This window comes from Chanos chanos, chromosome 16 (genome assembly GCF_902362185.1).
Source record: "Chanos chanos chromosome 16, fChaCha1.1, whole genome shotgun sequence".
Classification (NCBI taxonomy): Eukaryota; Metazoa; Chordata; class Actinopteri; order Gonorynchiformes; family Chanidae; genus Chanos; species Chanos chanos.
In genome coordinates this window covers 5,490,317-5,516,803 of record NC_044510.1, presented here as the reverse complement: position 1 = coordinate 5,516,803, position 26,487 = coordinate 5,490,317, and the positions used below count along the sequence as shown (strand labels likewise).

The following is a 26,487-nucleotide window of genomic DNA, read 5'->3' as shown; positions in this document are numbered from 1 at the left end:
CACAGCGTGACAGAGGAGAAAGGGTGGAGATGACCCCAGACTAACAGACATGAGAACTGAGACACACATGCAAACAGGCACACACATACACACATAGTGTAACATTTACTTACGAAAGACTCAGACCACTACACCAGACGTGAGAGAGCCAGGTAAGGCAGAGTTAAGCAGTTGTTAAAGTTACTCAGTGCGTTGCCTTTTTTGCTCTTCCGATCTCTGTCTTGTCCTACCGATGTCTCAATTTTTTTTAGCGTTATGAAAACCTGTAATTTAAGTTTAATGTGTCCATCTTTGTCTTTGAATAGTCACTCCTAAGCTGTCTCTTCAAATTATTTTTTGATTCTTTCTTGCTGTCTAATCCCTAGAATCTCGTCCTTTCTATGTTTAGGACAATTGTTTTCCTTTATGTGTTTTTAATACTGGCTTAATCTTTAGTTTACATTGCGTGAAGATGCACAGATCTGGACTGCTCCTCTTGGTGTTGTGTGCTGCCTCTCTGGTCCCTCCTGGAGGCACTTTTGGGAACCGCAAACTTTGTGGCATTCAGTTAGTGGAAGCATTGCTTCTTGTATGTGGGGAAAAGGGAGTCTTCTACCAGCCTGGGAGGCGAGTCCGAGAGGAGAACACGTGTAAGTGTGTGTGTGTGTGTGTGTGTGTGTGTGTGTGTGTGTGAGCGTGTGAGTGTGTGAAATTGTGTCTTTCACTGTCAGAGAGACTTACAGAAGTTAGTGTGTGTGTGTGGAAAGTGAGGATGGAAATAGGGAAAGATGGTCCTCCTGTATGAAACAACAGTCGCCCAGTAATCCTCATAAAACACGGAATGATACACCGTAGCTCTAAAGTGAAACTGTTAATCCTTAGGAGATTATAAAATCTGATCATAAAATCCATCCCTCGACAACAACAAAACTGAATATCGAAGTCTTTATACTTAGAGTTTTGATTTGAATGGAATTAAAGATTAACGGTTTGTATATAAATATTGTAGGACTGTGGAAACTAAATTGTGTATACCTTTCTGGCGGTTGGACGTGTTTTGCTACAGTAGTGAATTATTTGGTTTCTCAAACTGTGAATTTAGAGCCACTTAATGACCGCTTTCTCGTTGAAACAGATATAACGGTGCGTGACAGGGTGCCAGTCCTGCGAAACTTGAGAGCTTTTTTGGAAAGAGGGAGCCATGGAGCTAAAGTGGAGAACCGAGGAACTGTCAAACCCAGAGTTACAAAGCGAGGCATCGTTGAGCAGTGTTGCCATTTCTACTGCGACTACTATGACCTGGAGAATTACTGTAACACTTAGACCGTAATCGATTACACACCAAATACTTCAGCAACCTTTGCTGAATTCGCCACAATCAATTCTATGCTTGGATTACCCCCTGCTGTCTCATATTTGCTCCTTACAATAGATCAAACCCATTATTTATAAGAATTGGATCACTGGTTTGGGTAACGCGCAACAGTGCTTGACGAAGCTGAGATGTGTTAGCTAAAACACACGAGTGAGTATGGATCCACAGAGCTACAGAACATGGAACGAGAATTGAATTTGTAGTGTGGATACTGATAACCAAAGAACTGACAGAATTCGAGAGAGATTTATTGAAATATGTATAATGAAAGTTATAAGCAATGTTTACATATGTTAAACCCTCAAAGTACTGTAATCTACTTTATGTGTTTGGTGACCCTCAAATAAAAGCACTTTGAAAAAAATCTGTGTGCTTTTTCTCTTTGTAGAAATAATCAGGCATATTTTAGACTTAATTACACTTAACCGATCATTTATGTCTTGTCCTTTCCTTAATTCATTAATTCATTTATTCCCAAACAGAGTTTTGCCATCCAAGAACTAAAGTGAACCGGAGCTGCGAAGCCGCCTGAAATGAAAACCACATTTCCCGTCAGTCTTTGCTGGCCGGTTTGCGGGTTGGGGAGGGGGGAGTAAAATGGCGGATCCGAATGGGATGGGCCTCTCATTGTGTTCTTAGCTAAAAGAAAAATGTTTCAAGCTTTTAGATGATCTTTTAGAACAAAACAAAAATCACTTAAAGTGTACACTGGGGTTTAACGGCTTTGGACTGTAACAGCTGAACTGTGCTCCGCCCACTAAAGGTGCAGTATACAAATTGTCTGTTTTCAAGTTAGCTACTTAGCCAGTGTGGCTGCGAAGAGGCATTGCTAGACTTCTGAATTCTAATCAAGGCTGTCATAGCTAATCCAGTGTTTCATTGTGCAACAAAAGTACGTTGTGGCATCAGTGCACTCACGGTATACTGATGGCATGAACGTGAAACTACATTGTCGTATGACACTGCTGGATAGTCAGTCATAAGCACGGCAGATAGCACAGGTCAGATTCGGATTTCAGTGGCGATGTCTGTAGCCTTCTGCCCATCGACAGCAATGGTTGTGTTGTGATATAACTGAGGGTCTCTGCATGAAGTGTAGTGGCCGCGCTGTTTTGCCTTCTGTAAACAGATAAGTCTTGGTTTCTTTACGTTAGATCTGTCTCTTTTGGGCAGTTGGTACGATTTCTGTCATGCATCGGAGTGAAAAGATTAGCTGCCAGCTAACCTGCATTGTCACATATGTTATCACTACAGTGGAACTTAAGATTTTTTTAGCGTGTTTTACACGGGAGAACACGTTTTACCTGCAGCAGAAACTAACAGCAGTATGCATACAGCAATATGGTTCGTTAAAATAATCGTTTATGTGGGTATTTTATATATGCTGGATGCTAGATGTCACAAGGTTATAGATGAATGTTCCTCTCTGTAGATGGGAATAGAGGGGGAGATTGATGAAAATGGAGCTGGACCCCTACAAACTGAGGTAACCGCGACCTCCTCTGTTAAATGGAATCACTGTAGCTGTTTGTTTGCTTTGAGAAGACTGAAGTGAAAACTCTGTTTAGCCCTGAAAATGTTGACTTGAGCACCGTGGCTATTTATGTAATTATTTGTGAGTTTTATTGCAAACATGTTGCTTCGATTACTGGTAGGAGAAACTGGTTTTGGTTCTGACTTGTGCTTCAATCCTTCTCATAGCCACAAGAAGAGCATTGTGTAGAAGATGAGGACACTGTGGAAGAAAGCGAGAATGGCAGAAGGAAAACTGGATTGAGATGTTACCAAGGAAACAGAGAGACCCCAGATGATGAGGCCAGTGAGCTGGTAAGAGAAATTGCCTGACAATTAATGTATAAAGAGCTTGCGCTTGATTAAACTCTCTGAAGTGTCTTTGCCTCTTTTCTTGAATTCATCCAGTGGTTGGGTTGTATAAAGTATCATGTTACTGACTTTTAACTATTGTCATACTGTATTTCTTGTTTTGTTTTCCTTTAATTTAGGGAGCTGCTGACTCTGTTCCTCATGAGCCTGAGGGGTTTCTTATGACACCCATGCACTACTCCCTATATGAGCCCATTGACAGGTAATTGTGAGAGAACATGATGTCATGATCTCTGCAAGACTGTGTAGTACCGGGTGGGGGGGGTGTGTGGGATTTTAACATATGACCTGGTATGACTTGAGGGCAGTGAATGGCTTTTGGTTTCAGTGTGAAATGATCATAAAAGGAAGAGTTGGGCGTATGTCCATAAGAATAACATCAGAGAAAATGAGGGGGTGGGGGTGGGGCGGGGGGTCCACTGAGGAGGTTATGGAACCTGTACATGCAGTCATAGGAAATTCCAGCTCCGTGTGCTATGGTTCGTTCTAGGAAAATTTTATGTCCTGTTCTTGTTTTCTTATTTCTTCGTTTTTTGTGGGAAAGAGAGAAAGTGAGTCTTAAACAACTCAGATTACTGAGTTATTCATTACAGCTTGCACTAAAATATGGGTTAATAAATTTTATACCGATAAAGTAATGGAGCTTTGATATTGTGGATTACTGAGACAATGGTATGATTCTGATGCTGCAGTGAATTTGATGTGGAGCTGACAGCAGAGGTGAGAGTGGAGCAAGGCTCATCGCTGGCTCTCTTATCATCCATCATCCCACACGTCGGCCGTGGAAAGACAGGTAAGTCCTGCCCTCGACCTGATTTGCATTCTGCTCCAGTAAGAGCTCTAACTACATCTATCTGTCTGTGTTTTCAACACCTTGTTTTTGTGTTCCCTAGGTTCTTTCCCTGATCGACCGTTCCCCTTACCCAGGTTGAAAAGGGACCCTCTCAACAGCATCTGCCCCCCAAATCTTCTCCTGCCTTGGGCTAAAGATAAAACCCGATCCCAAGGCCAGTTGCTGAAGACATCTTTCATTGTGAAATCTCAGGGGGCAACAGAGACTGCCAAAAGCCCCCTACCCCCATCACCTTCCACCTCCCCATCCTCTCCATCCTCTGCTCCTTCCTCTCCCTCTTCTTCTCCTTCATCCTCATCATCGTCTCCCAGCGGCATGGCAACAGGTTACCATAAGGATGATGACAGAGGTCACACTGGAGGGAGTGACATCAGCAAAGGAACCAGAGACATGGTGTCATCCACCTCCTCTTCACTGGCACCACCATCTCACCCTGTGCCTGCTTCCTCATCAAATCCCTCATTTCACCTCTCTTCCACATCCCCCCACCTGGACATGGATGGACAAATGGAGGGAGTTGAGAAGGAAATATATGATCCCTTTCATCCCACTGAGGGGGAGGGAGAGAGAGAACATGGGAATACTGAGGAGGATGAGGAAGAGGAAGGGGAGAAGTACGACCCATTTGAGCCAACTGGCTCTCCAGCCTCTGAAAAAGATGAGGAGAGAGAGGTTGACAGAGCAAGACAAGGAGGGAGTAATATCGGTAGCTTGGGCACTGAGATAAAAGACTCAGAGGTGAAGGTGGTAACTGGACGTGAGGGTCCTCCTCCAGACTCGACAGAAGTTGTTATCAGTCAACCTGAAACAGATCAAGCGCCCTCACAGCCAAACAGAAGGAGGATCTGCAGACACCGGATCAGGGAGCGAGGGAAAGGAGTAAGGGAGAGGAGAGAGGTGGACTCAGACCACTCTGAGATTGAAGAAGGAGAGATTGTGGGGGCCAGTGAGAGAGGGAGGGAAAGGGGAGTGGAGAGGAGGAGGGAGGTGTTGCTTTCCTCTTCTGCTAGTCCCTCCTTCTTACAAGGGGTTGGTCCCAAACCAGAGAGGATCCTCAGGGTCCTAGAGGGGGATGGGTTTGTGTCAGTTCGAACAGAAGCGGAATGGGACCGAGAGCCGGTTGGGCCTGTAGGCATCGGAGATCTGAGGAGAAAACTCACAAGCAGACGGAAAGAAAGATTCAGGACTTGTCCATCCTCAGCATCCCTTTCTCCTCTTCCTGCTCCTCCCCCTGTTCTTCCTCATCCTCCATCATCTCCTCCTGCTTCTCCACCTCTATCCACTGAAAAGGAGAGAAGCCTTAAGTCCTCAAAGAGTTCAAAAGAGAGGGAAAGACGCAAAAGGAAAGATGGGAAAAGTGGCGATAAGGAGAAGAGAAAGAAGAGGAAAGAGAGAAAAGAAGGAGGTGGGAGCAGAGAGAGGAAAGGGAGAGACCGGGAGCGAAGGAGTGAACGGGAGGAGAAAGGGAAAGATGAGGACAGAGGGAGGAGTAGCAGAAGTGACAGCCGTAAAAGAAAGAAAAGACGGCACAGGACTCCAGAACAATCATCACGCTCTCATTCCCAGAGTACCTCGCTCCGACACACAAACAGTCGACGGTCGTGGTCTAGCCCCTCTGAGGACCGTCACAGAGACAGAGATCGTGAACGAGAAAGAGAGAGAGAGAAAGAAAGAGAACGAGACAGAGATCGAGAAAGGGAAAGATACAGGGACAGGAGAAGAGATGACCGGGAAAGAGAAAGAGAGAGGGATTCCCAAAGGAAGGATGGACGAAAGAGAAGTAGAGATGAAGAGAGCAAAAGGTCTAGCAGTCGAGAGAGGAGTGCCGTGAAAAGGAGGCGAGGTAGTAGTGAGAGGAGGGACAGAGAGAAGGAGAGAGAACGAGACAGAGACAGGGAGAGAAGAAGAGAAGGTAGACCTGTCGTTCCTCCATCTATTCAGGACCTCAACGGGTCTGATTTATTTGCTATCAAACGTACCATCACTGTTACTACAACAACCACCACCACCACAGTGCCTGGCTCCCCAAGTCGGACCAAGCCATCTTCCCGTAGTCCAACACAGGGCTCAGATAAGCCCCGCAAGAGAAAGAGGAAACATAGAAGACGGTCGGACGAAGATGAGGAAGTAGAAGAAGAGGAACGCAGGAGCAGGTCTCGACCATCCTCCCTTACGCCTCCCCGCTACCGGACTTACGATTCGGACCGTTTTTCAGACCGTCCAGAGATAGACTCACTGTCTTTGGATGGGGAGGCATTAGATTCAGACTACCCCTCACTAGAAGACTCCCCTCTGCTCCCGCCCTCCCCTGAACCCCCTATTCCAAGCCCCAAAACTAAATCCACGACAACGAAGACCAGCCGGCATCATCTGAAGAAGAAATCCAGAACCGGGAAGAAAGAGAGTCAGTCCGAGTCCAATTCATCTTCATCTCTCAGAGCCAAAGTAAAGAGCAAGAGCCTTCTGCCTTCGCTGTCCCCGCCCATTTCTGCCACCTCTGGCCACAACCCCTCCCTTCAGCCTGCAGCATCTTCATCTGCTACCAAACGAACACGCAAAGTAGGAAAAGCAAAAGACCGAGAGAAAGGGAAGAAGGAGTCTGGGCGATCCGGAAAGTCAAAGAAACTTGGAAGCGGGAGCAGGAAGGGAAAGCTGCAGTCGAAAGTTTCGGTCTTGGTACGAGAGGGTGTGAGCAGCACCACTGGATCTTCTGGAAAACTGGGCGTCGACCTGTTGGGACCAGGTGGAGTGGTGGGAGGGGCTTCCAGTGCTTCGGTGGTAGGTGGGTCTATTGCTGTGGTGTTCCGTCGGGACAACGAGAGCCGGTCTCCGTTTCTGAAACCCTGTTCGGAACCACTGTCTTTGCCAGGCAGAGCAAAAGTCCTGGGCAAGTCTGGGAAGCAGCGAAGCACCCTTGCACCACCCTCTTCAACGAATCCTGTGTCTCTGAAGTCCAAAAAAGCCAAGCCAAGTTCCATCACCTCAACATCTTCTTCGGCATCATCCCCTTCGTCATCTTCAACAACCAAACGTAGGCGGAGGCCAGGGAAGAAACCCCGGGAGAAGGGTGTACCAGTGGGTGTGGCTGACACCAAAGGTGCCAACAGTAACTGCAGCTCGGTGGGTGGAAGCTGGAGTGGAGCATCAGTTGACAGTCAGCCAGTTGGTGGAGTTGGACCGAAACCATCTAGTCCTCCATCAGTTCTCCCTGCTCCCACTCCTTCCTCCTCATCTTCTTCCTCATCCTCTTCCTCATCGACCAGTGTTCTTCCACCATCCTCATCTCCTCCTCACACTCCTCCACTCTCTCTGCCTCCATCTCGTGATACCAGGGAATCCTCCCCAGACTCCCAGACTGTTGACAGCAGTTGCAAAACCCCGGAACCCTCTTTTATGAACGAGGAATGTCCAGGCCAATCGCAAACTACACCGCTTGCTCCCTCAAACCCACCACCTAGCCCCCCTGGACTACCAACCTCACAAGGGGCGGGTCCAAGCATCTCCCAGTCCGCCCCCACCACTAAACCCCTCCCACCAGATGATCAGAAAGCATCACCTCCTTGTTCTACTTCCTCAAGTGGATCGGTGGCAGCAGCAGCAACTGCCTCCCTCTCTCACTCTGTCCCCGCTCCATCACCAGATCCTTCATCATCCACCTCTTCTTCAGTGTCCTCGTCTTCAGTCAACAAGCCACCACCGCCTCCTCCTCCACCCCCTGCTGCCCCACCCTTACCCTGGAGTCTGCAGACAGGAGTAGACTGCACTGCTGGAGGAGTTTTGGCTTGTGAGTAGTTTTGACTAATTTATCTATCTGTGGAGTCATACAATATGCCCATTAGAGTGAAATTTAAGGTTGTTCTGCCAAGTGTCTGTCTCAATATCACTTCTACTGTGGCAGTGAAGTTCAGAAACCATTTGACAATGGGAATAACGTTTTTAGGGTTTTTTTTAAAGAGTGAAAATGTAGGATGCCTAAACATAAAGCGATGTGGACACTGCACAATGTATTGCACAATGGGCAGTACATTCATTGCATGCAGTCTGAATGGTGTGATATTAGTAGCAACATTAAGACGAACATCTATGGATTTCAGTAAGAAAGGAGCTTGTAAAAACATCTAAGTTATAAAGCTTTAAGTAAGCGGTGCTATTCTGTTCTAACACTGCATATGGATGACTTAAGACATGTAATGTGTGACTTGCAGTGACAGCTCTCCTGTTTAAGATGGAAGAGGCAAATATCGCCAGTCGAGCCAAAGCGCAAGAGTTTATCCAAGCCACCAGTCAGGTGGGACATCAGAATATCTTTATGTAAACTTTCAAGTGTATTGATATAACTATACTATTTATGTAGGTGTCTGTATCTCCCTCACGCAAGAATGTGTGTGTGTGTGTGTGTGTGTGTGTGCAAGTGAGTGTATGTGTGTGTGATTGCCTTTTTTATTTTATAATTTCCAGTTGCAAAGATTTAATCTCTCTCTATCTCTACTGCCCAACAGATTCTCTCCCAGGCCAATCAGAATCAGTCACAGCCACACCCTTCTTCATCATCCTCCTCCTCCTTACAAGCCCCTCCCCCGCCAACACTTGCCCCAAGTTCAGGTCAAGCCCCAGCCCAGTTCATCCTCCATAGCTCTCTCCCACTGGTTGGTTGCACCAAAACTCCTCCCTCACATCTTCATCCGGGAATCTCACTGGGTGGAGGATGTGCACAGACTCCGCCTCCTCCTTTGACTGCAGGGTTGGCAGCAGGAACAGGGGGCTCCAGTGAGTCTGGCTGGGACAGTGAAAGTAAAGACTCTGATAAGGTAATTTTTTTCACGCTCACGCTCTGTCTTCCACTTTTGTCTCGTTTTTTCCTTTTGTATTCTGTCTTAACCACTTCCTGTGGAAAGCTACATTCTTCTATGCTTGCTTTAGTAAATCTCTCGCCATTTCTCTCTCTTTCTTTCCCACTCGCTCACTCTCTCCAACTCTCTTTTCTTTATTTCATTTCTTTCTCAGTATTTGAAGAAACTGCACACCCAAGAGAGAGCAGTTGAGGAGGTGAAATTGGCCATAAAGCCATATTACCAGCGGAAAGACATCAACAAAGACGAATACAAGGATATCCTGAGGAAAGCTGTGCATAAGGTAACTAGGTCTGACACATGATTTGGGGGTCGCGTTTCAGTGGCTTTTGTACAGTGCTCTTAACGACTTTGCCTCCACTTCCCAACCGTTTCAAACCATCTTCACAGAGATAACCATTTTAGGCAGAGTTTTAGTACAAGAAGTTCGGCCGTGTCAATACTGTGTGAACAGGGGGTGAAAATAGACAAAGCCTAAGGTTGCGAAATTCAGAATTAACCCACCGAGACAGCAATTTTATGTCAAAATTTCACCCCACCTCTTTTATGCCCTCCCGCCCCCCTCTTTCGTTTCTCAGATTTGCCACAGCAGGACGGGAGAAATAAATCCAGTCAAAGTGAGTAACCTGGTGAAGCTTTATGTTCAGAGGTACAAGTACTTCAGGAAGCATGGTCGCAAGATGGACGAGGAGGAGAAAGAAGAGAGAGAGTCGGCCCCACTGCATTCCTCAACATGATTGGACAAGGACTGTTGTGCTTCACTCTTTGATTGGTTTGACTGTTGAAGGACTCTCCTACCTTGCACGTGATTGGGCCTTTTTAGGCTGTTGAGTGACAGTTTGTTTGTTTTATAACCCCCTCCCAGCCCACCTCCCCTGACACGTCTGTATTGAGATCATGAAATTGTATGTACTCCTCCTTCCTTTTCCTCTCTATCTGTCTTTCTCTCTTGTCTTGCTGTACAAATGTATGGATATAGAAATATGACATACATAATGTATACAAAAAAACTATCACACACAGTCTAGAGGGAGAGATATGGAATGCGCACACTCACACTATCTTGTACACTCACACTCTTTCTCTCTCTCTCTCTCTCTCTCCCTCTCTCTCCTCCCTGTTTTCTCTCTTTCTCTCTCAACCATATAGTCATTCTGTACATAACCGTTAGTACACTAAACAGGTGTGACATCTTTCTCCCTCAGAGTGTCACTAAGTCTGATTGGTCAGTTTGCTCACTCTCATCTGTTTCGTGTGTGCGCGTGTGTGTGTGTGTGTGCGTGCGTGCATGTGTGCGTGCGTGCGTGTGTGTACATGTGAACTACAATAAGACTTAGTCTCCCTCTAGTCTCTCCGTACTAGGAGTGTACAGCTGCAAAATGCATTTTGTGTATGTGTGTCAGTAAAGCACACACACACACACACACAAACTCACACACAAAACAAGTTCAGGCTAGTTCCGATGAAGAGGACCGGTCTCTTGCAATCCTCTGTCCTCTGTAGCAGTAGACAGTTTTAATACTCTGGTCTCATGTTCAGAGGCACACTATCCAAGTTATGCATGTACAGAATGGAATGAGTGTTTTTTGTTTGTTTGTTTTTGTTTTTTCCAAGATAAACTTCATTCTACTCTCCGTTTAAGTGTGTGCTTTATTTATTTATTTATTTTCATTCTCACAGTCACTTGAGGGATTCAGAGGGTCTTACCTCTTCCTCTGATTGGGCTTTAAGATTGTGTTCTACCTAATTAAACTTTTCCAAGAGTTAACGAGTGAAAACTTGCCTTTAAGGTACCAAAACAGAAGTGGTTCTGACAAAACCGGATGATTTAGAATATGCATTTTGTTTATATATTTCAGACATTACTGATACATGAATACTGATTGCTCTGGATGATATTTAGCAAAAAATATATTAAATTATGACACAGCGAATCTGACTGCATGACAGAGAGAGACAGAGACAAGTGAACCCAAATGCCTTTAGTTCCGAAAAGCATAAAGGTATGTTCTTGTCCTAAATTGTTTTTAGGTGTTATAACTAACATTATACCATTCATTTTATAGGTAAGTAAATTTATAGGCTAACTCAAGCAGTACTAAAATCCAACAGTTGGTGTCACTATATGTATTTACTTTGAACAATTCTGTATGGGGGGGGGGGGGGGGGGGGGGGAATGATCATTTTGAAGCAGGAGTCCTCTCCTTATTTTATTTATTTATTTATTTATTTATTTTTGTTTACTTGATTGGGTTTTCCCCTACAGTCCCAAGACACAAACATCATTAAAACTGCATGTCTTACTGAGAAGGAAAAAAAACAAACACACAAACAAACAAACACTGAAACATGTCATTTGGAAACTAAACACGTAGTTCACTATAGATTTGAAAAGTCTTGTAAGGGAGTGATGAAGTGTGTTTTATAGTTGGAAGCCATGCCATGCCATGCAACTAGGCCAGCTGAAGTCTCTGTACTTACATGTTGTTCTGTCAGAGACCGAAAATGTCCAAACCCAATGCTTACTCATGAAAGACAGGAAATGTGCTTCCCCCCCCTTCTCTGTCCCATCCACAGATAACTGTTTCCTGTACGGATAGAATTTGCGTTCCCAAGACAGTGCTTGCCTGAACTTACTGATGGTGGTCGTCATTTCCCACAATGCTTTGTTTTTAAATTACGTATAGTTGAATGACTGACTGATCCTGATTGGACACTGGTTACCTCGACACACAGGAAGGCTCCTCAGAGCACACTGGTGTTACATGAACAAATTGTTCAGTCACGCCCTCCAAAAAGGGGTCGGGAGGTAAGAATGGACTGCTCTCTTGAGACCACCTGCTTTTGATAAATGTGAAAACACACCTCCTAACACACACACACACCCTATCTGCAGGCGCTCAAGTTTTACATAGGAATCAGCTTTTGTCTCATGCATGACAGAACATTTACACAACAGAGTTTGTCTGATCTTTTATAGCTATTCTCCCCCTCCACCAGACAAACAGGCAGCAAGGCCATCAAAATCACAAAGGTCAAAGTTGACAAGAACGGAGCTGTTATTTGCGATAAGGTGTACTTGCCTATAAACATCCTCGAGTTGTCCATAAACACAACGCAAGCATATCCGTGTCTGGCCATAGAAAATACGTTACAGAGTCATCCCGGAGAAGAAAAACCGTAAGACTATTTACATAAATAGGGAACGGTGTTGTTTAGAATAAGGGTTTTTCTTATTTAAACAGGATTAATCAAGGTGGAGTGAACGGCGCTCGGTTTGGACTGCCGAGGTCACGTTGTACAGATCTCGACAAATGAAATGTTCTCTAAGGTTTTACTTGCGGCACTAAATTCACATGAACTTAATCCAATCGTGTGCCCCTCATTTCATGGCATCTGGAGCATGAGAAAAATGTGAAAATTGCTTTATCTATTGAGATCTGCATACATTCTGCGTTGTAAAGCCAAATAGCATGTGGATGGCCATGAAATAGTATAATTCCAGTACAAAGATTACATGCTGAGAGCAAAGTCTGTGTGAAAACAGATGAGTGAATATGTGCAGATGTAGTACGACATGAAAGTGGCCCTGAGGGAAAAACAAAGACAGGATCTCTGATCATAAAGGGTGGGTGCAGGTGGGGGGGGGGGGGGGGGGGTCTAAGACTAATTCACCACTTTAAACAGCAGGAGGTAGAAACCAGTACAGGGAATTTACAAGGCATTTTGTTCATTTGCAATGTGACATTGCAGGAGGACATTGTACTTTATGCAAACAGGTCAAAATGCCATTTATGTAAAGAACATTACAACCTGGGAAACAACCAGCAAGAGGCATCAAGCGAATTATTTTGCAATGTCGCAACCACCATGTTGGTTACTGGTATGACCACTTTCTTTAAAGACTTACTAGGTGGGTGTCTAAGTAGCCGCGTCTTTGCTCAAAGGACGTGTCAATCTTGACATTGTAAATGCCAGGTTGTGGCATTTTGTTGGATGAAGATGGATTGAAGCTGTCAGGTCTTGTTGGGGGATATTGTATGCCATACTTGTATAAGAAGTCTCTATCGCACTGACAATGTGAATGGGACAGTGGACCTAGATTAGTTCAGCAACATCATGCTTCTGTGTAGCTTACACTGCTATACTGATTGAACGCAAAATAGTGAATGTACCCACAAATTTCCTTGCTTCTAAATTAGCATATATTCTTTAAGTTCATGTTACAGAACTTCTCGTGCCATGAGAAAGTCGGCTAGGGAATTACTTTATAAAGGGAGGTAAAACCTTAAAACAGAATTCTGGCTCATGGTGTTAATTGCTCAGTTGATTCTTCACGGTTATTCCTTTTAGTCACCATCCACCCTGTGTCTACATTTGTCACCCGCATCGTCCACACAACATGAGCTGTTACGTTTACCTATCTTGTGCTGGCAGGCGCGTGAAGGCTTGCGATCTGGAATGTGACCAGAAAGGTGAATCCCCCAGTGGCAATGCATGGGCGGAGCGCTTCTTAGGCTGCTACTGGCTTTGACTGACAATCTCACACACAACACGGACGTATCTTGGGTAGGCTTTTAGATAATTCCGACGGGCAGTTAAAGTGTATAATAACTCAGCTTCGCACCGGCAAATAACTGGGTACAGCCTTCACACATCATTTAGACGTCGCAAGGAGAGAGCGCGAGTGACAAAAGGAAGCAATGAAGGACACAGAGAAAGAGAATGACGGAGGGGGGAGAGATGGAAACCGAAAATCAGAGAAAGACCAGGTTTGTTATTGGTGTTGATTCCTTTCAACTCAGTATCAGCAATATCTTTATTTCATTTTTTTTTTATAAAAGTTACTGAACTCTTACGAGTTAACTGTGTTGTCACTAAGTGATGCTGACCTTTTCCACATTTGAGCACAGTGATAATATCCGCAAACCTTAGTCGCGTGGTTCGTTGTTTATGTGAAAACTTTGAGAACGTGCCCCGAGTGATCCCATGGTAGGTAAATGCAAAGCTACCGCTGAGTATGCAATAATCCTTAACACCTACACTTTGATTCAGCTTAAGTGTGTTGGATCAAAAATTTTCCAGTCTTAAGGCTACAACTAACCGGTTACGTATTCCTCTAGGGTGGAACACAGCTATTAACTGTTTAAGGCTCAGTCTGAGAAACGCGGTAGACACTCCAACAATTTTGAACAATCCAAACAGAGGAACAGAGGGTTGTTAAGTGTGTGTGTGTGTGTGTGTGTGTGTGTTGTAAAGGAAGGGATGGAAGTGATTACTTGACCATTGGGATTTAGGAGCCAAATCTACACATGACAGACATGTCAAAAGTTCCTATGCAACAGAACGTTGTAACTTTTACTGTTAAGGAACTCACTGAGACCAATCTGAATTACATCAAATTTCAAAGCACAAACCTATTTAGTAGCCTATATAAGTCTGTTTCTGTTTAAATGTTTAAGTCAGTCGAGGTGACATGAACACTGTAAGTACACTCAAAAAATAATTTGTTGACTGAACGCCATTTAGCCATGTCACATATTTCCATCTAAACTAATCAAGTGAAACTAGTCAGTTTTTATTATGTATGAACACAGTATACATTTGTGGATGAAATGGAATCATTTCATTTAAGCTCAATTTATTTGCCCTGCATTGAACCCAGATGTTTGTCTTTCGTACACCTTAGTCTAGTCAAATGAACTAGGACATTGTCTGTCTGTCTTTCTGTCTTAATAGTATCAGTCATGTTGAACGAATTAATATGGCATGTATTAGTTTTATTAATGTAAATCGTCTTACAATTAGATTCATCGTAGTTGGTAGCGCTAGTAAGTATTTAGTTAAATTACAAATACGTTACCAGATGTCAAAGAATTTTAATGAGAAGTACAAAGGAAACAAACAATTTAATCACTCATACACTTAAAAGGCTTAATTACTCACTTATTTATTCTAGTTTGGCAAGCTTAGTCAGTTTTAGAGTGGTGACACTGGTTTTCCTCTCTTTGCCAAAAGGTCTTTCTTTCATTTCACCATAGCACTAGCCAGAAAGTGACACACTTGAATCGCCATCATGGTAGAGTATCGGATCTTTGAATCTCGCTCAGTAAAATGAACAAATCTTTTTCAAGTCATTCGTTCATTGGAACTGGTGTGGTAGCTGTCATCTGAGTGATGACAGAAAGAGCACGGTTCTCAAACACAAGCATGGTTTGCTTCACTTGGTAAAATATAATACACAAGTTCACTTTTGTTAAGCTCTTAAGCAACCTTTTGGACCATAGCCTACTGAGTTATTCAGCTGAAATGACGGATTACCTCAATTGAGAAGTCAAAGTCAAAAGCGCTCATTGTCATATACACGTTTAAAACAAGTTTCCGCGTACAATGAAATACTCACATTGCCTTTCACTCTAAACGCCGTTTATCAAATAAACACGAGGTATAAGAAAGTAGAGATAAAGGAAAACAATAAAAATATTTTTAAAATATTCAAAGAACACTATGTACCACACATTCAGTTGCCCGTAGGAGAGTGCTTTAGCCTACCTGGCCATTGATAGTGTATAAACTCCTTCCAACAGAGAGGCAAATTAAACATCCATTCAGTATCTACATTACAGCTAGCTATGGAAACATTCTGGTTGACTAGCTAACGTTAGCAAGCTCTCCTCAGTGATACAGCATTGGTCATGTTACTGCTGTAACCACGTGAATAATGAACGAAAGACGCAGGCCCGAAGACCCGTAGTTATGAATCGTGAACGAATCAGTCGTCCTTACACTGAGAATATGCAGCGGTCATGTGACAAGTGAACGGAATGACCCGAAAGACCAGTTTATCAACGAATCTGGCCCTGTTTACATCTTGCATTAAGATCCGATTTTGGTGATCCGAACACAAGTGGACAGCTCAAAAGTATAGGTGTAAAGGCAACCAATGTGCATTGAGGTCGCATCGAGATCTAATCACTCAGACCACATTCGGAGGTGGTCTGGACCGCATGTGACCACATTCTTATAGCAGTGTAAACGAATGCGAACTCGACCACATTGAACGACCGCCTACTCAACTGACGTCATCTGCTTATGCGTCAGTACGATCTCATTCGCGTATACACACATTCGCTCGTCAACGGCATCATATTAAAGTGCGACAACAAACAACAACAACAACAACAGCTATAGGCAAATGGGTATAGTTGTGATTTCTTCTTCTTCTTCTTTTAATTTCCGACAGACTAGGGACGGGAAGTACAGTGATGCCTCCCGCCGATTAAGAACAAAGTTTAACGTTTAAAAATCTTAACGTGGCTTAATGTTCCAAAACTGCGATCAATTATCACCAAGTTTCTCTCGGACATCTCTTGTTAGAAACGCCTCCTCCTGTCAAAAAATCAAAATCGAAATCCTAGGAGTATGGTCACGTTAAGCGTTTTCCTCTCCACTGACGCCCATATAAGGAAACGGCTTAATGTGCCTTAATGTCCCAAAACAGCGATCAATTATGCCAAATTCGATGCCAAACATCTCACATGTTATAAGCACTATTTCTAATTTTAAAAATCAAAAGTGAAATTCAATGAAAGGGGAACGTGATAGAAATGATTTACGTGTTTATTTGCATATAGAGCGGGGAAGTGAAATCCAATCTCAAGAGGTAATTCGAGACACGGATTCTAAGGCCAGGTGTAAACGGACGTACTTAGAGCGGTCCACTTGTGATCGGATCACCAAAATCGGATCTCAAGGTGTAAACAGGGCCTCTGAGCCTGTAGCTGTCACAATTCCGATAAAAGAAACGAGTAGCGCACATGCGGGGCCCAGGGGAAAATGAACGAATCACTGCTGAGACGACTCGTTACTCCCGAGTCATACAAAAGGTTAGTTCAAAATGAACGAATCGCTCACGAACGACACATCAATAGGCCTGGCAATACTTGTTTCATTGATCCAAAGTAACTTATCCTCCTTGAATCAATATATGTTGATTTAGTTGATCGGAATTCTTGTTGCTTGACATTAAAAAACAAGAGCGAATCATGTTTCAGACATACACACAAAACATTCATGTTATACAAACATATTTCTATTTTGGTAATAAAACACATGCCTTTGTTGATTTTTTTGAGTGTATGCATAGTTCTCCAAACAGTAATTACAATTCAGGGGTGAAAGCTGTTGCAGATAACTGTGGTCTTTCACACTCATGGAGTCCATTTGGTTTTTATGAAACTGTATCGTCTGGATGGAGATTTGCAGGAGAAACCTTGCTTGGAGTCCTGCTTTGGATGGATTTGAAGGTTAAGAGATGTGACACACCTGCTGGAGTCATATTGTCTAAATAATGTGGTGTCATTATTAATTAGCTGCCGTTATAACGGTGATGTTTGGGTTATGAAGGTATAATTTTGGATTTTAGTTGTTCTCTAGCTCAGGTGAAATTGTACTGAACAGGAACAGCAAGATGCAGAAGTTGTCTCATGTTCATTGTGCAACACTGAACTGTTTACTGCATTTACACAAATTAGTGTGTGTGTGTGTGTGATTAACTGACTTTCCTGTCTTTTAAAGATGAAAAGTAAGTGTGTGCGTGTGTGTCTATCTCTCTCTCTGTCTCTCTCTCTCAGTGCAGTGTGTCTGCATGTGCATGTCTGTGTGAGTGTACGTGCATGGGTATGTGTGTGTGTGTGTGTGTACACATGCATACACTCTTGTTTGCGTACATGTACATATCCTTTGAAATTGGTACTACTGAAATGGAGCTATATTCTCCTTGACTTCCTATTCTAGAATCATGTCTCTATTTAGCTCCATGCAACAAGTGTTGGTGAACAAGCTGAGACGTTGTGTACGTAAGTGAAAAGGGACAAGCAGAGAACATTGTTTGCCGACCAGTTTAGATCAAACAAAAAGTCACTCGATATTCCTGGGAAAAAAAAACTCCACGCTCTTGCTCCAGTCAAGTCTTTTATCTCCAGGCTGTAAAGTGAAGGACAACCCTTAAGGTTCACAGAAATAAATCTAACAATCAAAAATATAGCTCTCTTACATCATCACACCGCCTTTTTACAATTCGCTTGTAATTCTGCTTTTGTAATTGAGGCACTTTTTGTCTGTTTTTTTTAGTAGTAATGAAACATTTTTGTAGTTTATTGCAGATACATTCTCAGAATTGTTCCTCTAAACGTTAAGAGCGCTCTGCACAAATGAATAGTTTTGATGTCGGGAAATAAATGTTGTGAAGACATTGTAACAGTACAATATGTAGATTATTCTTTGACAGCTCTCATCATGTGAGAATGGCATATTGGAATTTTTTTTTTTTTTTAATTTAGCAGTTTTTGATAATGGAGTGGCAGCACGTGGCCTTACATTGTGACTTGCCAATGTGTGCAGTGTAAATAGTAACTGTTTTTTCCTCATATACCTACACATGTCCACAGGTGCACACACACACACACACACACACGCACGCACGCATGTATACACATGCTGTATTGATAGACAGTCACGCAGGAGTATGCTAATACTGGCTAGACTTGCTCAGGCTCCACTTCTCAGAAACACACACACACTCACACACGTTCACACAGTCAAACAAAGACTGGGATTCTCTGTCCAACAGCTGGTGAGGAGGGCGTGCATGGGTCAGGGTTCAGATTTCTTAATTTAAGAGTACAGAACAAAGCAGAGCATATCTCTTTTTTTGTTATACTGAGTGGAAGGCTTCTCAGAAACACACTGTACAGAAATAACCAGCATCATAAAATCTTACCAAAGCAAGGGCTTTGGATGTGCCTTGTGGACCCAGTTTTCAGGAACAGTTTTATCAGTTTTCAGGAATTCCAAAAAACAAAGTTTAAAAAGCAGGCAAATAAGTAAGTCATGGTAAATAAATAAAATTACATAAAAGTACATAAAACATGTTTTGCGTTTAAACATTTCAGCAATATTTTTTTTGAAAGAATAAAAGGTTAAAGTTTAAATATAGAAAACTGAAAGACAAATATTCAAACAAATGTTTTACAGATATTCTGCATCTCACCCTATTAAGCAAGTCATTGGTGGTGAATGAACTTCCTGCTTAGTTTTTGTTTATGTTTCTGAGTATTCAGACCAAGAGGATTCCATGAATCGGTTAGGGTATGTTGACTGTATGTATCTGTCAGCCAGGATGTATTCTATTCATATTCAACTCTGTCAGTTATGGAAACCAATGGTAGAGAGACAGAGAGAGATAGACCATCACTTATAATGGCCAGAATTAGTTTGTTCCTCACTTAGAAATGATAGATTACAAAGTGCTAATAAGTGATGATACAGATTTTAATCTTAGAACGCTGTCTGTTGATACAGACTGTGCTTTTGAGCCGACAAGGTTTGTTTAAGTGTGTCATGCAACTGTCACTGGTGGCATCAGTGTTGGTTTACCCTGGGGGTGGGTGGAAATGTCTCATTTCCTATTTTTAAGAGGTTTCAGACCGAGATGTCATTTTTAGGGAGGCCATGTAACATTGAAACACTTGTACTGGTATCAGAGCTAAAGAGGGTTTCAGTACTGGCTAACCTTGACTGGGAGAGATGTGATTAGTGGGTCTGTACTGATTATGTAACAGTCTGAAATTCAAGGAAGAGTGATGTTAAAATACTTGGTGGGAGCATGGTTTCATCAATAGAGGCAGCGTTTTTTTTTACTTACACACACACTCACACACACACACACACACACACACACACACACACACATACATATACACACTATACCCAAACAACCACACACATTATAGACATGCAATCATGCTCGAGTATGCTAATGCGAGACTTACTCAGGATTCATTTCTCAGAAACACAAGTGCCTATACACACACGGGCACAGTCCAACAAAGAGTGGTATTCTCAGTGAGACAATCGTCGCAGGGGGAGTGTATTAGTCGGGTTTCGTATTTCTTCATTGAAGAGAACAGAAGAAAGCAGAACTTGCTTTCTCCTCTATATAAAGATACTCTACACAGGAGGAATCCTGATGGGCTGGTGTGTCTGTAACCAGGAGACAGAACAAGGACAATAACAACATCCTACCCAAGCGAGCTTCCCACATCTTGGATGCCACTCTCAGTCTAATCAAGCTACATCAACCTGTTTTTTTTTTTGTTTTTTTTTTAAAAAGGCAAGTGAATAAATAAAGATAAAAAATAAAGACTGAAAAAAAAGAATGTAAAACACGTATACATTTTAAAAACATAAATATATATTTTTGAATAGGTATCAACGATGGTAAAAAAAAAAAAAAGTTTTATTCTGTACAATAAAGAATAAAACAAAAAAATGAATAGGAATTTAAGAAAATGAAAAACGTACCTGTTCACTATCAAGAATGGCGTTTTCCGTTTTCACGGTGGGCCACGACGTGTGGGGTGAAAGGAGCACCTGTGGAGGTTTTTTTTATGTACTTCTAGGTATTGAGGAGGAGAGAGTTCTAGGAAACGGATGGGGAGCGGTGATATGGCATTGAGCAGGTTAGGGTGTGGTGAGACTCAGTTGGGGAGCTCTGACGAAATTTAAACTGTTATGTCGTCCAACATGTAAGTTACCATATCTGTTGTTAGAAAACATGATGCGACCCTGCCGTGAACATAACAATGTTAAATATTATATGGTTTTATTAAGGTATTATGTACATTTCCAACTTCTGGAAATTCTGCAAACTCCATACTTCTGACCCTTACCCATGTAGCAGACATACCTTGGGCCAACCTTAGTTTTGGTTGGTACATTGAGTGAATTAGTGACAACACCAGCACCAATTGCACTGTGATATCCTCCTTATGCTGTTTTGCGGTTTGCAGTAGCCCAGCGGTCGAGGAGATAACCTGATAATCAAAAGTTTTTAACGGAGCCATACAGCAGAAAGTCCTCATTCGGAATATAAAGTTCTAACTTGGAGGGTGAATAAACGGGATGCGATGAAGTTATACAAATTTCATTTAGAGTACATGGCAAGATAGACTGATGAAAAGAAAGAGTAAGGAAAGAACAGAGAGATATGGAGTCAATACATCCTATTATACAATGGCCTCAGGCCTCATAGAGCAGATGAAGTTCCATACCCCTACCTAATAAATAAACAAGCAAACAAACAAATAAATAAATAAATGAATCAATAAAATAAAAGGATTCATTTTAATGAATTCAGAATAGAAAGTGAACTGGATGGATGGGGTGTGGTGGGGGGTATACATTATAATGAATTTAATATGGTTGAAGGTAGCATTGCCTGGCACAGTATTTGAAGTTCCAGGCTGTGTATTGTAAGCTGTAGAAATGAGATGGTAAGAGAAGTAATGACAACGCAACGCTGAAACCCCCAAAATTATTCTCTCCACCCTGTAATACAGGCTGCATAGTTTTGTGGCATGTTGTGTAGTGGAGAGGGGTAAGGATCCGTAAGGACAAGGTTTCATGCTACACAGTGCAAAGGAGGGGGGGAGGGGGTGAGGAATCTTGACAGTGCAGAGAAATCATTCACACAAGATGCTGTGGACACTACCGTCAGCAGTGGAGTCACAGAAAGAGAATGGAGTTCAGGGAATGCTTCCTTTATGTCCTGAGGGTGGCTATAGACTATTGTGAGGTCCCCAGATGTCAACAAGAATTTCCCCTCTAAGATGTTAACGGCGCAGTGGGTAGCTCTGTCGCCTCACAGCAAGAAGGTTTTTGCATGTTCTCCCCCTGTCTGCGTGGGTTTCCTCTGGGAGCTCTGGTTTCCTCTCACAGTCCAAAGACATGCAGGTTAGGTGAATTGGAGACACTAAATTGCCCCTAGGTATGAATGTGTGTGTGAGTGTGTTTGACCCTAATTAGGATAAGCGGCTTAGATAATGAGTGAGTGAGAGTGAGAGAGGTTCTCTGTGTCAGTGCCCACAAGTTCCTGGTGCTGGGGAAGCAAGGGGAAGGGGGGGGGGGTGGTCTCTTGTTCACTATCCTCTTTCCCTTTGAGGGAGGAATTCTCTGACATGGTCAAAAGACCCAAGGAGTCAACAGTTCACAATCTTTAAAAGCCTCCCGAGGTGCACTGATTACATCCTCAGCCTTGCACAGACATGCTGAGATGGCATGCCAAATCAGATTGGCCAGTTTAAAGACCCCAAGAACTTTGAAAAGGAAGTTGCCCATTTCCAAAAAATGATGCTTTCTGATTTGTACCAAGAATCCCTGATCCTTCTGCGCACAGCCCCACAGTTGCAGCACTGTCCTCAGGCACATCAGAAATAACATTCAGGATGATGGCTTGGTTCTCCAGCAGACACTTAGTTACATCATAATGACAGGTTCAGTGGAACTCAACGAGCATTTTTCGGGGTGGTTGTCATGATGCTGAAACACAGAGTCGCTAAAAACGGGTGACGGGTCAGCTTTCAGTGCGTGTGCCAACTGCGATGCTACATGCGTTATGCTGTTACCTGATGATTGTTACTGTCGATGTGGAGGAATGTTTCCAGTAGTCTTAGTTTTAAAGCGGTTCCTGTATTCCACCTTTCACCCCCACTTGTTACAGTTGCACCGTCATAGCACTGGCTAATGATATGAACAACACAGTATTTGATCAGCTATGCATTCTATTCATCAAGCTGATGTAAGTCAAGTAACTCTGACCAGATGTTCCTCTGGAACAGAATGACAAAAAAAACTCAGCCATTATGGAGAGATTCTCATCTGTCTCAAGTCCCATCACCCTTTACACCACATCTGTACATACATCAACTGGCTTTCTCAGCTGTAGGATTGGAAAGTTAAGGTGTGTTGGGGAAGGCAACTGCCAAGTTGATCAAAGCGGAATGGGTAATGATGTCGTTGTTGCCTTGGTTACATCAACCTCACAACATCATGCGGCATAAGCTAATGGTTCTGAAGACTCTTGGTGACATTAGTTCTCTTCAGAATAGCTTTGCGGGCTAATATTGATTGGCATGGCATTGCAAATGGACTGAAGGTTTGCTCACATCAATTCCACTTACGAACAAATGCGCTTTATAATATATAACTGTTTCTGTAACCGGACACGGATATTTATTTATTGTAGGTCCCCTGCTACAGTAACCACAGTGCCTTTAAGAGGTACTTTATTTGTCACACACACACACTGAGCAGTGAGCAGTGAAATGGAGCCTCTGCATTTAACCCATCCTAACAGCAGTGAGCACACACACACACAGACACACACGCACACACACACACTATGAGCTAGGAGCAGTGGGCAGCCGCCACCGCCGCTGGGGACCAACTCCAGGTCTTTTTGTCAGCGCCTTAGTCAAGGTCACTGACTGGAGTACTAATCCTGACATGCATGTCTTTGTAGTGGGAGAAAACCAGAGCACCCGGAGGAAACCCACGCATGGGGAAAACATGCAAACTCCCCAAGAAAGGACCTGGGACTGCCAGGATTCGAACCCAGGTCCTTCTTGTTGTGAGGCAACAGTGCTAACCACCGTGAAGCCTTTAGCACAGTGTCAATAATATCACATATTACAGCTCTTATCAACTCATTTAAATTGTGAGGGTGTCGATTGGACTGAACATTGTTAAACGAATGCTGTGTTGTATGTAGAGCACCATGGTATCCAAGTGACTCAACTGACCGATGTGAAGAGGGTGGAAAAAGTTGAGGTTTTTGGCTCCTCTTTCTCTTGCTTTTCGAAAAGTCAGGGTTTGAGTTTCCGACAGGGCGGTGCCAAGTTTTTTGTGGGACTAAAGCTCCAGACAGACACACGGAGGGTCAGACTCCGGCAGTAGTCAGTCATTATTATGTGGTCTGGAGAATTTGCTGGAACACGTTGCCCTGAAATGTTCTCAGCTGACGGGAATGTTTTTCAACCCGGCAGCCCCTGACATTTTGTAAGATTGGATGAAGAAGGCCAGCTGGCAAAAATAAATTGAAAAATAATTGGGGAACAGACAGAAGAAGGGATAAGTGTTACATCTGAGTACCTATTATATCAAGCGGCTTTTTGCATTAAGGTTTGTAAGTGGGTCTGTACGCTGTTGTTGAGTTCTGATGTCGTTCTTTGTCTTTCATTTTTGAGATGAAACAGAGTCATTACAATCTTTTCTCGCTCTCGTTCTGCTCCCCTCTGTCGTTCTTTTGCCCTCTCTCTCTCTCTCTCACACACACACACACACACACACACACACACACACACAACCACACACATCGTGTTTATCAGCTGACCGATGACCTGAGGTCTGCTTTGCTGTGGAGTTTTTTGATCCGCTCTGTTTTCAGCATGAACACAACGCGTTACATTCTTCTCATTCCTCTCTCCATTCCTCTCAGCCTTAATTCCCTCCCTCTCCCTCTCTTCACACCGCTTCACTGGTTCTAAGACCTCCTCTCGTGTCTTCCAATCACATTGTGTAGTTTTCTTCATTCTCTCTCTCTCTCTCTCTCTCTCTCTCTCTCTCTCTCTCTCTGTCTCTCTCTCCCCCTCTCTATCTCTCTTTCACGCTTTCTTTCTGTTTCTTTATCAGTTATCTCTCACTCTCTCTGTCTTGTTTCCTCTAGAATGCACACACACTTACTTCTACCTTAGCAGTTGAAAATTCATAAAGTGTTGCTGTTAGAATAAATTGCTAAGGTTGTTGGTAATTACAGTCACAGAATAACCACTCAGAACCTTACCAATGTATCAAACAGGAGAACTGTTTCTAAAAGCCCAGGCAAAGTAATTATGACTGATATCCAACAGTTATGATTAATATCTGTTACTTGCTTACTTTGTTAATTACTTAATTATTTAATTGTTTGCAAATATCCATGCTGTTTGTATTTCAGAGTCCATTAGACCCAGGTTCAGTTAATACCATAGTTCTACCTGAACTTTGTCAAGCATGTCTTCAAAACTGATCTAGTAGCACTCAGGTCATAGTGTTTCAAGTTCTCAGATTTTAGGGTTTTTTTGGGTTTTTTTCAACTATTTGCCTCAGGGCTTCCGGATTAATAAATGTCCAAGGTGCATTAAAATTTCTTGAAATTTATTTGTCCAACCATTTTTATGTCCTGTTGCTATATTTTTGACTCTTTTGACCTCAAATTTGTTTTCTTTTTCTTTTTTTTTTTTTTATGTGTGTCAGAGCTGGATCCCAAAGATCATTAAGAAGAGAGTTTGCACGGCGTTTGTGGAAGACTCCTTCAGGTACCGTATACCCTGACATGCTCCCTCATGCCTGTGACATTTAACTGTGCTGAGAAGGCCTGTTCTCCGCAAACATACCCTTAATTTCCGAGACTCAGGTTTCATAGGATTTGCGAGAAACCAAATTTCCTTCTTTTCTTTTTTTTTTTTTCTTATTTCTCAAGACACTGAGTTATTTCACACTGGTTTAACAGAACATTAATGTTTGCAGTCCTGTCAGCCACCTCTTCCATGCTCTCTCTCTCTCTCTCTCTCCCTCTCCTTCTCTCCTTCTCTCCCTCTCTCTGTCTCGTAGTAACGGGGCGTTATGTCAGTGCGGGGGGGTGCGGGACGCACACAGTTCCATAGCGACGGGGGATTATTTTGGTGCGGCTATAGTGAGTCAGTGGGACAGTGCTCAGCACTCGTCTGAATACCCCACGGACGCCTTTGGAGAGATTGAGTTCACCGGCGCCGGACGCAGAAACAGTCACGTGAGTCTCCGAGCCTGACCCAGCCGCACGTCAACACAACGGACAACACACCCCGTACTCACACGCCGACCTGCCCTCTTACGTCAACAATTTTCACATCATTCTTCTTAGTTCTACAAATACAATACTTTTTTTTTTCTTTATCCTCCCAAATACACCCTTCCTTTGTTTCATTGTCAACTCCCTAACTACTACATCTCCGCTTCCTCGTATGGGAACTGACCAAAAAGTCTTTTTCAACCAGTAGCATCCTGTTCCCAGAGGTGTTTTGTGCTTGATTTTTAGCTGCGGTGCAGTAATTGTTCGGAAGAATAACCAAATTCACCTGAGGATCTTTTTTGCTTCTATATCAAGCATAATCAAGCATAGCAACTGTAGCTTTGCACGTGTTTTAGGTTAAGGTTTCTGTAACAGCCTTTGTCATTATAGGACAGCAGATTGAGCCAGAGGGAATGGTACACCAGAGGTACAGGCTGAGATGAAATGTTAGCCTCTGCTGGAAACTGCTGTTCTTGCTCACCGCTGTTTTTACGGAGAGAGATTTTGTGTTTGAAAAATAGATTGTTTGCCTAGCTAGAACCAAGTGACGTGTGAAAGACAAAACTACTCTAAATTGGCTGCCTATGTTTGTGATTACAGAGAGACAGCACAGAAATTTCCAGAACATCCTCCAGAACATGTCCCCCCTTTTTTAATGAAAATTACTTTTAGGTCTTTGTTGAGGGTTTCAGAAAGCTGGAAACTCTGGACGGTACAATGGTTTTTTTTTTGGGGGGGGGGGGGGGGGGGGGGGGGGCAGGGTGGGCATGGGAATGTGTGCTATTGTTGACTCAGGCATCTCAATCAATCAGTCTCTCAGTGACAGGATTAATGAGTT

The 26,487-nt window shown here is 43.1% G+C and overlaps 3 protein-coding genes across 3 annotated transcripts in view; all 3 read left to right on the top strand.

The window, feature by feature from the left end:
• Positions 1–451: 451 nt before the first annotated feature.
• Positions 452–1,302, top strand: LOC115829742 (insulin). Its single transcript, XM_030793910.1, has 2 exons — positions 452–629; positions 1,115–1,302. The coding sequence occupies exons 1-2, from the start codon at positions 452–454 to the stop codon at positions 1,300–1,302; spliced, it is 366 nt and encodes a 121-aa protein (XP_030649770.1).
• A 689-nt stretch (positions 1,303–1,991) lies between these two features.
• scaf1 (SR-related CTD-associated factor 1) lies at positions 1,992–9,851 on the top strand. Its single transcript, XM_030793230.1, has 10 exons — positions 1,992–2,117; positions 2,787–2,840; positions 3,056–3,181; positions 3,358–3,440; positions 3,931–4,031; positions 4,132–7,875; positions 8,297–8,379; positions 8,591–8,899; positions 9,096–9,224; positions 9,520–9,851. The coding sequence occupies exons 2-10, from the start codon at positions 2,787–2,789 to the stop codon at positions 9,676–9,678; spliced, it is 4,788 nt and encodes a 1,595-aa protein (XP_030649090.1). The 5' UTR covers positions 1,992–2,117; the 3' UTR covers positions 9,679–9,851.
• Positions 9,852–13,644: 3,793 nt separating this feature from the next.
• The window catches only part of trpm4a (transient receptor potential cation channel, subfamily M, member 4a), a 28,350-nt gene continuing 15,507 nt past the window's right edge, over positions 13,645–26,487 (top strand). Inside the window, exons 1-3 of the mRNA XM_030793909.1 lie at positions 13,645–13,713; positions 25,076–25,137; positions 25,433–25,610. Coding sequence (XP_030649769.1) covers positions 13,645–13,713; positions 25,076–25,137; positions 25,433–25,610 — 309 coding nt within the window. The remainder of the gene's footprint in view (positions 13,714–25,075; positions 25,138–25,432; positions 25,611–26,487) is intronic.

What these genes read in the sequence shown, in the direction of transcription:
- LOC115829742 (XM_030793910.1), top strand. Translation starts at nt 452, where the DNA reads ATGCACAGATCTGGACTGCTCCTCTTGGTGTTGTGTGCTGCCTCTCTG. An exon ending in AGTCCGAGAGGAGAACACGT is followed by an intron (nt 630 to 1,114) that starts GTAAGTGTGTGT and finishes TCGTTGAAACAG; the next exon opens with ATATAACGGTGCGTGACAGG.
- scaf1 (XM_030793230.1), top strand. Translation starts at nt 2,787, where the DNA reads ATGGGAATAGAGGGGGAGATTGATGAAAATGGAGCTGGACCCCTACAA. An exon ending in CTGGACCCCTACAAACTGAG is followed by an intron (nt 2,841 to 3,055) that starts GTAACCGCGACC and finishes TCCTTCTCATAG; the next exon opens with CCACAAGAAGAGCATTGTGT. An exon ending in CTATATGAGCCCATTGACAG is followed by an intron (nt 3,441 to 3,930) that starts GTAATTGTGAGA and finishes CTGATGCTGCAG; the next exon opens with TGAATTTGATGTGGAGCTGA.